Raw genomic sequence first — 9,618 nt, 5'->3', positions numbered from 1 at the left:
TGTTGTTTTGTGTGACACTCTGGCGGGCCCTACTGGTGGAGGAGAACCAGCCGGAGGTGTTGTGTAGTGTGACGGTGCCGTGGGACGGTAAACTTTTTTCCCCTGCGGAGAAACTTGAAATGATTCGCGCCGTTGCTGCCGAAACAGCAGCTGGGATCAACGAGCGGGTTTCTTTGCGGGACGATGCCGACGGCACGGAGATGGAAATAATGCACGCGCTGCTGCAGGGGCGTGCGAGCCCCATCCCTGATGCGGTTAGTGCGGCAAAGCAGTTGAAAGAGCACCTCGAAAAAAGCGCCAGTGCATTATTTACGCACACCTCCAGCGAAGATTACATATGCGAGGCAGAGGAGGAATGTCCGGTTGTTCCGCCGCAGGATCCAAGTCCACTGGCGTCAGCCGTACTTCGTCGGTACCGTACCCAACACAAAACGAGCAACAAGATGTATTTTATGTGGGCAATTGGAGGCATTCCTGCCCCGCATGGGGCTTCATTGACGGATATGCGGTGGGAAGGTGAGGAACGTGTCATCTGCATTATCACGGCAGACAAGAGTGAGTTTTATTTTACGGCAAGACCATCCATTAACGAGATGCACACTCTGTTTGTAGACTCTCTGCATGTGTACTCCTTCAAGATTTCTGTGACGGCTGTGAAGGAAAAGGCCGTGACCCCATCGGAAACCGACGGTATTATACAAAAGATTTGGAAGATTGCGTTGCGTGTGAAAGATCATCTTTATGTTCCTCACTCTGGCCGAAGGCAATTACTGCAACAGATGCTCCTGCAAGATGCTGCTGGCACGGATGCGGATGAGGTGGCTTTAGAGGTGGAGCCCGCTTCACTGACAGGCGGCAGGGAATCTTTTACGCACGGAATGTCGAGGGGGAAGGTGCGACATTACATACATGGCACCATTGACAGGTGCGTTGGTGTGGCAGAGGACGCTCTTTATCTTCATTGCCAGTGGCAACAAGGCACACGGGATGGGGATAGCTATGAGACGGGAAACGTGGATGAAAGCTTTACGACGCAGCTTGCCTTTGCTGGTACGGCCATCGTGGAGGATTTTATTCTTGTTCCAGTGCATACTTTTAACACTCCTTTTGAGTATCATCTTGACGACGTGGGGATGACACCGCTGGAGCTCATTGTGACTGTGTACAGTGAGACGGAGCGTTCCCAACAAGCACCCGTTGGCTACACAACAATGACGGTACCGTATATGCTGCCTGGTTGCCACTCATTGCGAGCCCCGCTTTGGCGACCACATCAAACTGGACGCGAGTTCCTTCGCTCCGCGCTGGTGGGCGGTGCCCCCTCGCTTGTTGACTCATCCGATGTAGCCGCACGCAGCAACACGGGTATGTCCCTCAGGCACGGACTAGTCACGGAGCCATCTGGCGAGGTGGAGGCGAGGGTGATAGTGCTGCACCACCACAGCATGCCCGAATGACGATAGGACGCAGTTTTTATATAGAAATTGCTGTGGCATGGTTGTTCTCTACACTTTCCATGCCTCACTGCACATGACAACTTTCTTGCTTATTTATTTATTTTTATTTGTCATTTCTCTCTCTTCGCACTGCTTGGCGGGGTCTTTGTGTTGTTGGCTTTTCCGCTTCTTTTTCTTTCTTTAAGAGACGGAAAAATAATATGTCTTATTGTCTCAGTGGATGTGTACGGCTGCTTCCTTTTTTTTTAGTTGTCCGGCCAATTTTTTTGCCCTCTTGTTTTGTTTTTATTTGCTGTTTCTTTCCATGTCTCTTGAAAGTCCCGCAGTCGCACGTGGGCAGGCGCGACCACACACACACACACACAACCACAAGAAAAAAAAAAGGAGGGAGAGATAGCGCAACGTTTCAATGGGTGTTGGCTCACACAAACGGTCGCAGGGCGGGGCGGCCTTTACGCAGACGTCTCATGCCCCGCCGCTGCCTGCGCTTCTTCGCCCGCAGTTTCAGGTATTCGGCGAGGACAATCTGAACGCCATCGACCGACGGCTGAGGCGAGGCGAGGCGGAGCGTGTGGAGGAGAAAAAAATACAGGAGCGATGCGCGAGGGTTCGCGAGCGGCGGAATGCAGAGTTGCAGCGAAATATCGAAATGATTCAAAAGCGATCTGCACGACACGCTTCAGCAGCGGGACTCGTTGAGGAGCGTCGTCTGCGGGCCGAGTTTCGCCAGCTGTGCCGTTGGTAGCGGGGACCAGCCGGGCTGACGAGTGGTGGACGGCTTTGTGTTCAACGGTTTCTGTTGGCATTGGAGTGGCCGCACTGCGGCGAGCTCATAGAAGTAGAAATGTGTCGTAGATGTTGGAGGTGAAACTCTCGGAGGTGTTTACATGACCTCTTTTACGAGCCACTTTCCATAACTCTTTTTTTTCTTTCTTTTTTTGTTCTTGTTGATATCTTTGTCGTTTTATTTATTTATTTGTTTTTGTTTACATGTCGCGTTTGTTTTTGACGATTTTTCTTTTTTTTAAAAAACTCGCTCAGTCACCCGCTTACGCCTTTTTTTTTTTTTTTCTTCTGTATTTTGTCTGCTTCTGTTGGAGGACTTGACGGCGGTGGCGGCGGCGACGGTGGTGTCTGCAGCCAACACAGGGAGCGAGTAGGGAGTGTGTGGGCCTGGCTGTCCACTCGGGGAAACAACAGAGGCGGAGGTGTCACGCATGTCTGAGCACAAGAACCCTGCCCGTGTCGATCAGTACGACTCGGGCACATACACGCGGAAGGGACAAACAACCCGTGTTGTGGTTCGTGAGAAGCCGTTTATTAAGTCACGGTCTCAGCGGTTTTTTGAATTTCTCCGCCCCTCCACCCGCACCGGCTTTAACGTGGTACAAGGGTTTGAGCTAGCGAAGGTGATGGTATGTATCGTGTTTCCTATTTTCATGTTACTTTACTGGAAACGCATGCAGAAGAGACTTCCCGACCAGTGGGAGAGTCAATTTGCGGGGTTGCAGCATCGGATACTTAAGGAGGATGTGCTGCAGGAGCAAGAGACGGATTACTTTACGATCATTGAGACATTTAAAGAGCGTCGCGAGAAGGCTTTGCAAAAAAAGCAGAAGGAAGCGAGGGAGGCGAACCAACAGTTTAGGCAATAGCCAACACAAAAGGAAGGCGGCGCAAAGGCCGCAAAACCGCAATTTGAAAAGGAAAAAAAAAAGAAAGAAAAAAGGAAAACCAGGAAAGGGATTGAGAAAAAGGAAGGACGTAAAGCGGATGACTCTGATGCCTTCCCCTAAAGGCCTTTTCTCTTTATGCTGCTGCTGGTTGCATTAGTGCATTTCATTGTTTTAGCCGCGTTATTGTTTTGATTTTCTTTGCCTCTAATTTATTACAGGGTCGCAATACCCCTCCCTCTCTCTCTCTCTCTCTCCACACACACACACTCTTTTACTTTCTTGTTCTATCTGTCCCTGTTTCTTTTCTTTTCTTTTTCTTTTTATTTAATTTTTTGTTGTCATTTGTGCAACTCCAGTTGTTTTTATTTTATTTTATTGCCTTTCACAGCGTAGATGGAGGACAACAACGGTCCCAAGCGGGCGCGCAGTGAGGCGATGGAGGATACTTCCAGCAGGTCGACGACACCCCTGCAAGTGGATCAGTCTACAACGCCCGAGGCGACCCCGGCACGTGACCCGTTGCTGGAGGAGCAGATGGACCAACTCGGTGTGGATGAGGACTTTAAGGCATCTTTGCGTTGCATGTCGCCGAATACGCGAAGGGATGTGATGAACGATATTATAAGGGGCCAGCAGCAGGAGCGGACCACGATGGCGACCCCGTTTGGATTGTTTTCTATCCTGGGTGAAACCTCCATTTTACCGCTTTTCAGTGGCGTAGATGTGCGTCTCTCCGTAGAGGAGGATTCGGAGGATGAGCAGAGGGGATCGGATGGCTCGAGGGCGCACTCCTCGTCGCGGCGAATGTCCCCAAGCAGTGGGGCCGATGATAGGTCTGAAAACTCGAGAATGGAGACACCGGCGTTGCGAGAACAGGTTTTGCGCTCTCAGATGCTTTACTTACTTCACATCATGCGCGGCTCTCACATCGCTAACACCATTTCTGAGGCCATTGCGCAGCGGTCGCTGGGGATCACGCAGGATATTGATGACATGTCGTATGAGCAGCTTTTGGAACTTCAGGAGCGGATTGGGTTTGTCAGCAAGGGTATTACCAGGGAGCAGATGCAGCAGTGCATGCAAGATGTGCCGTGGCCGAAGGAAGGCAGCTGTGTGGTGTGCCAGTCCGAATGGCAAGATGGCACAGAAGGCAACGAGCGGAGTGTAGAGCTGAAGGTGTGCCATCACATTTTCCACCAACGCTGCATTGAGCAGTGGCTGGGGTCCAACAAGACATGCCCGGTGTGCAAGAAGGACGTTGTGTGAGGCATGCACAGACACCACCACCCTCCCTGCCGTGACGCCCAAAAGGAATCAACGAAAGGAGTAATGGGAGGGAGGGAAGCACACAGAAGTCCGCACACACACACACACACACGCGGGTCCACATTGCGTAATGGTACCGGCGACCTGCCACCGCGAGCATCTCCCTCTCCGACAAGCAGTTTGAACAGGTCCGAAAGTGCAAGAAAGCGATAAGCATTAGAAAAAAAAAAAAAAAGATAAAAAGAAAAAAAAAGGAAAAAAAAGAAAGAAAAAGAGAAATGAATAGTAACAACAACAACAACAAAAAAGAACAAGAAGAAGGATGTGAGATAAAAAAAAAAAACACAAAAAGAGGGATGAGTGGAAGTAAGTAAATACATATACATGTATGTATGTTTGGCTTTTATGAATTAGCAATCCAAAACAACTGGTGACGGTGGCGAATGCACGTGGAGGCGCACTCCAGCAGGAGTATTGGGTGAGGCATGACGAAAGAAAACAACAACAACAACAACAAAAAGGAAGGGATTAGTGGATAAACGACGGCAACGAATCAACAACGAGAGCAGAAAATGAAAATCAATAAAAACAAAAACAGCAACCAAAAAAAAGAAAAAAAAAAAGAAAGGCGGTGGTGATGATAAGTTTCCGTGGAAACTCAGCACAAAATACTTTGCACGGATGTCATTAACAACAACAAAAGAAAACGAAATAAAAAAAAAAAAAATGGATTTTTGCCGTCGATGAGGACTGGACGACGCGGATGGGGAATCGATGCGAGGCAATTTTTTTTTTTCTTTTTTCTTCTTTTTGGTGAGTGGGCGGGAAGTAGTAAATGAAAGACGGGGAAAAAATGAGTCATGAGAAGAGGGCAGATGTACGGGAGGGGAAGAATGAGCCTGCGCATGTAATGTGCGTAATCCGTAGAGGGGCTGGGCGGCGCTTGTGTGTGTGTGTGTGTGACTGTTGGGGTGGTGGTGGTGGTGGACGGAAGGCAGGGGGATCTTTCACGTTATTATTATTATTTTGTTTCTTATCCCGTCTTCCCCCTACGCAGCCCCTTCACTTCCCCCGCCAACATTTTGCAGGGCAAAAAAGGGGTAGGATAAAAAGAGAAATGGAACTTAACTTCACTTCACCATGCCGTCTTTTTTTAATCCTTTTTTTAATTCTTGTCTTTTTCTTCTTTTTTGTCCATTGTTTTCTGTTGCCGCCATCCTTTTCTTTTTTTTCTTCTTTCCATGTATGCTTGTGAATATGCCTTTCTGTCAATGCCTGCTCGTTGCTCCTTCTTTTTGCCGCTTATGAGTGGTGCTGTCTGCCTGTGTGGGCGCAGAGGGGCGTGCCGCGAAGGAGGGCGGAGGAGGGGCTGGGGCCGGATGGCGGAGAAAACGACAGCAGGCACCGAGGAGCCACTCCTCTTCTCTCCCTGAGTAAACGAGGCGGCAATGCCGACAGACGGAACAGCGGGTGGGGAGAGTGGGGAAAAAGGATAAAGCGCGGATATGTTTTTATTCCATTCCCTTTTTTGACTGACTGCCGCACCGCAATGCGTTTTCTTTTTTTTTTTTCCCCCCTTTCCCCTTTTTTCTTCCTTTTTTTTTTGTGTTTTTAATGGCGATCCGTCACCTCACTCCCCCGACGGGGCGCGGCAGGCGTCACCATTGAAGGCGACGGAAAGGGGTTAGGGTGGGATGAGGGAGAGCAGAGCGACACAATCGGCAGAAAACACAAAAAATTTTTGTGTGTACTTTTCTTCTGACTGCTGATTTGCTGGCGGTCTTGTGCGGAATAAACGGCACCGAAAGAAGAAGAAGAAGAAGAAGAAGAAAAAAGCAACAGAATGAAAAAGGAAACAACGACAACAACAAAATCACGTTTTTTTTTATTTGTTTAGTTGCATTGTTTGCGGTTTGCCGTACACAATTATATTTGTGTTGTCTGCATACGGGCGCGTATTGTAGAGCCCACGGTCTCTTGTCACTTAATTGTTTTTTTTTTCTTTTTCTAGTGCGTGTGTGAGTGTGTGTATTTGCGTTTGTGTGCGTTTTTGTGGATGCGCTGAAAGCAAATAAACGAAATGAATGCAATTTAAAGTGTTGACGTTGTGAATGAGAAGAAGGAAGCATGTTGTTTGCGTGGAGTGCCATTGAACCCGCATGGGACATGTGGTGCCGGTGCATGCATGAAATATGGGCGGAATGACCTTTTTTTTGTTGCTTTTTTTTTTTTCTCTCTGTGTGTGTTGTTATGCACAGCAGTATTGGCAGGTAGCGATGTCATCTGGGCTTTTTGCCTTGTATGAGGATGACTTCAATGAGAGTTCACGGCAGGTGCGGGCAGCGGCGGCAGCCTTGCAGGAGTCGTTAAAACAGGATTCCAGCACGTATGAGCCTCCACCCACGACGGGACCTCAAAGCCGCGGACATCACTGCGAGGTGATGCAGCAGGGACTGGCGCACATGCGCGAACTTGTAACGAGCATGCTGTATGAGAGCAATGATGTTGAATCGGGTGAGTTACGCAACGAGGTAAGGCGACGCGTGGAGGATTACAAGCAGATGGTCACTGTTCTGGAGGGGGAATTGTTTAGACTGCGGCAGGACTCGAAGAACGCGGACAGGATGGATCTCATATCGGGTGGCAATGATACATTGGATGAAGAAAACCAGGAGGCACGTGCCTTTATGCTTGAGAACACACAAAGGTTACGTCAAGGCACCACAACATTGGAGAGAGCAGAGAGAGCCCTGCACGGTGCAAGTGATTTGGGCACCTCAACTCTTAATACGCTTCGCACACAAACGGAGACGGTGCGGCACTTTCACGCGACTGTTCATGATGTGGACTCACAGGTCATGGAATCACGCAGACTCGTTAACCAAATGCAGCGCACAGCGATGAAACACAAATTATGGCTTATAGGCATCATAGTTGGTTTGTTTGTTTGCATCATTTTAGGAATATATGTTCGGCGCTAGTCGATTGGAAGACTTTTATTTGTGCTTCTTTTTTTTTTTTTCCATTTATCATTTTTCTTGTGTGTGTGTGTGCGTGTGTTCTGTTTGTTTTTGTGCTGTGGTTCACGTCAATGTGTTGTCTTTGGCATCCCGCTTTTGCCGTCGTCCTTGTGGGAGGTTATGATTACTATTTTGCTTTTTTTTTTTTTTTCATTTGTGCCTGTTGCGCTTGGTGGAAAGGGGGTGGGAAGGGCGCGTCATGTCGACTCTGTTCCAGAGCTACGAGGAGGAGTACCGCGATGTCGTCAAAAGTGTCCGCGAGGGTCTCGACGGGCTGCGCGCGACGCTCAACCGCGAGGCGGATGGCTACAATGCCCCGCCGGCCACCGGCCCCGCAAGTCGTCTGCAGCGCGGCGCGCAGCTTGTGAAGCTGACGACACAATTGAAGGAGCTTCTGAACAACATGGAGTACGAGTGCAACGATGTTCCTGTCGTTCACCGGCCGGCACTGCGGGAGCGACTGGCGGAGTGTCGGAGGGGCGCACGGGAACTGGAGGAGGAAATCGCGAAGACGCGCGGAGAGTGTGCCACCGCCGACCGCCTGGACCTCATGGGCGCCCCGGAGAAAAAAGGGTCGGCTCCCGTAGATGCCAGGGGTTTGGGCCTCGACGATGAAACCGCAAGGCATCGCCTGCAGATGATGCATAATACGGAGAAGGTGAAGCAGGCCTCGGGTACTTTGAACCGGGCCGAGCGGCTGCTGAACGAGACGGAGGAGACAGGGGCGGCGGTCATGAAAAACTTGCGCACCCAGACAGAGACGATACAACGCATCAACGCCACAACGACGGGCGTCAATGAGGAAATATCTGAGGTGAGCAAGATACTCACAAAAATGCATCGAACGATGGTCAAACACAAAAGTATGCTGATTGGTATAATTTTGGTGCTTGTTGTTCTTATATTTGTGGCATTGTACGTTTCATTTTTGAAGCACAAGAAGGAAACGCCAGTGCAGCCGTCGCAGACACCAACGGATGCACCGGAGTTACCAAAATGGGGTCCGGATTCAGGTGGTGGCTTACCCGTTGATTGAATACACCCATCTGCCAATGGTGTATATATATATATATATATATTTAGCTTTGCGTGTTCATGCGTGTTTCGTATTTGCTTCTAAGATGGAAGTGGGATACAAATGAAAAAGAAATTAAAGAGTGTGTAGATGTGTCTGTGCGCATATGTGGGTATCTGCAATTCTGCTTGAGGCAAGCCAACCACCGAGAATCTTTTTTCTTTTTCTTTCCTTTTTTTTCGTTTCCCACTGAAATTAGTGTGCTTGTGATCGCTCATTAAGGGAAAAATTATAGGAATTATAAGGAGATTTGGACGCGTCATGTATGCGGAGTCCACCCTGCCTGCTCCGCGAGTGGCGTATGAAAATCTCCTGCAGGCCCTGATGTACGAACGGAACTCCATCAATGACGCCTACGACTCGCTCTTGGGGCTTGTGCGTCAAAACCTTTGCGAGGATGACACGGCGACCCCTGCCACGTGTGTGTTGCAGGGCCTGACTGGGATGCTGCGCTTTATCTTTGAACGGTTGTACCAACACACAAGCGAGACTGCCCTGACATTTGTGAAGGAGATCGGCTTGGGATCCGAGGAAGACGCGTGTCTGGAGGCGGTTGCAGCGCTGCATGACGCCATAAAGGCGAAGATGTTTGCCCCTAACGCGCGAATGAGCGACGCCAAAGAGCGGAATAAACACGCTGGGGAGGGCGGGGAGAAGTTGCGGGGCGCCCGTCAGAAGTGTTGTATCTTTGCGGTTTCTTCTCACTACGAATGGGGGGCGAAGCAGGAGATTCTCGAGGCTCTCACCCGCAAGCTCCATCACACAACCGTGGTGCTGCAGCGGTGTGAGGCAAGCAAGGAGCCGAGTATGGCGCTGCAGCTTGGATGCAATGTTCTTATCTCACCGTTCATGCCAACCGCACCTTGCGCCGTTGCTTATGCAACGAAGGAAAAGGTGCTGCAGTACGCTTGTTCCTGCATTGAAGACGAGATTGACGACGAACTGGATGCGTTGCTTCATGCACTCGACTACACCGCACGCCCCAGTACTCCACTGACCGAAGCGGCAACGGTGAAAAGCCCAACGAATGTGGCACCTGTCGTCTCCCGCAATGTTTTACAAGGTGGCATAGCTGCTTCTCCACAGAATGCCACGGGTGCTTTGGGCGTCCATGAATCGATCAA

The 9,618-nt window shown here is 49.8% G+C and overlaps 7 protein-coding genes across 7 annotated transcripts, besides 14 other annotated features; all 7 read left to right on the top strand.

The window, feature by feature from the left end:
- Positions 1 to 1,457, top strand: Tc00.1047053507645.70 (hypothetical protein, conserved; the record flags this gene model as incomplete). Its single annotated transcript, XM_800991.1, has 1 exon — positions 1 to 1,457. A coding segment is annotated over one exon (1,457 nt), but the record flags the coding sequence as incomplete, so codon positions are not given.
- Positions 1 to 9,618: a sequence feature (heterozygous, non-Esmeraldo-like haplotype).
- On the top strand, positions 1,867 to 2,202 carry Tc00.1047053507645.59 (hypothetical protein, conserved; the record flags this gene model as incomplete). Its single annotated transcript, XM_800992.1, has 1 exon — positions 1,867 to 2,202. One exon carries the CDS (start codon positions 1,867 to 1,869, stop codon positions 2,200 to 2,202), a length of 336 nt encoding a protein of 111 aa, XP_806085.1.
- Positions 2,376 to 2,483: a sequence feature (A-rich).
- On the top strand, positions 2,675 to 3,112 carry Tc00.1047053507645.50 (hypothetical protein, conserved; the record flags this gene model as incomplete). The annotated part of the gene is made up of 1 exon (XM_800990.1): positions 2,675 to 3,112. The coding sequence occupies one exon, from the start codon at positions 2,675 to 2,677 to the stop codon at positions 3,110 to 3,112; it is 438 nt and encodes a 145-aa protein (XP_806083.1).
- Positions 3,160 to 3,220: a sequence feature (CT-rich).
- Positions 3,365 to 3,387: a microsatellite.
- Positions 3,401 to 3,467: a sequence feature (A-rich).
- Positions 3,527 to 4,399, top strand: Tc00.1047053507645.40 (hypothetical protein, conserved; the record flags this gene model as incomplete). Its single annotated transcript, XM_800989.1, has 1 exon — positions 3,527 to 4,399. The coding sequence occupies one exon, from the start codon at positions 3,527 to 3,529 to the stop codon at positions 4,397 to 4,399; it is 873 nt and encodes a 290-aa protein (XP_806082.1).
- Positions 4,620 to 4,678: a sequence feature (T-rich).
- Positions 4,897 to 4,916: a microsatellite.
- Positions 4,967 to 5,026: a sequence feature (T-rich).
- Positions 5,185 to 5,211: a microsatellite.
- Positions 5,546 to 5,638: a sequence feature (A-rich).
- Positions 5,954 to 6,012: a sequence feature (A-rich).
- Positions 6,205 to 6,233: a microsatellite.
- Positions 6,410 to 6,454: a microsatellite.
- Tc00.1047053507645.30 (hypothetical protein, conserved) lies at positions 6,592 to 7,380 on the top strand (the record flags this gene model as incomplete). The annotated part of the gene is made up of 1 exon (XM_800988.1): positions 6,592 to 7,380. One exon carries the CDS (start codon positions 6,592 to 6,594, stop codon positions 7,378 to 7,380), a length of 789 nt encoding a protein of 262 aa, XP_806081.1.
- Positions 7,619 to 8,455, top strand: Tc00.1047053507645.20 (hypothetical protein, conserved; the record flags this gene model as incomplete). The annotated part of the gene is made up of 1 exon (XM_800987.1): positions 7,619 to 8,455. One exon carries the CDS (start codon positions 7,619 to 7,621, stop codon positions 8,453 to 8,455), a length of 837 nt encoding a protein of 278 aa, XP_806080.1.
- Positions 8,478 to 8,498: a microsatellite.
- On the top strand, positions 8,756 to 9,618 carry Tc00.1047053507645.11 (hypothetical protein, conserved; the record flags this gene model as incomplete). The annotated part of the gene is made up of 1 exon (XM_800993.1): positions 8,756 to 9,618. A coding segment is annotated over one exon (863 nt), but the record flags the coding sequence as incomplete, so codon positions are not given.

The sequence above is a fragment of the Trypanosoma cruzi genome, genomic scaffold, assembly GCF_000209065.1.
Source record: "Trypanosoma cruzi strain CL Brener 1047053516291 genomic scaffold, whole genome shotgun sequence".
NCBI lineage: Eukaryota > Euglenozoa > Kinetoplastea > Trypanosomatida > Trypanosomatidae > Trypanosoma > Trypanosoma cruzi.
This window is presented reverse-complemented; position numbering and strand designations above follow the sequence as displayed.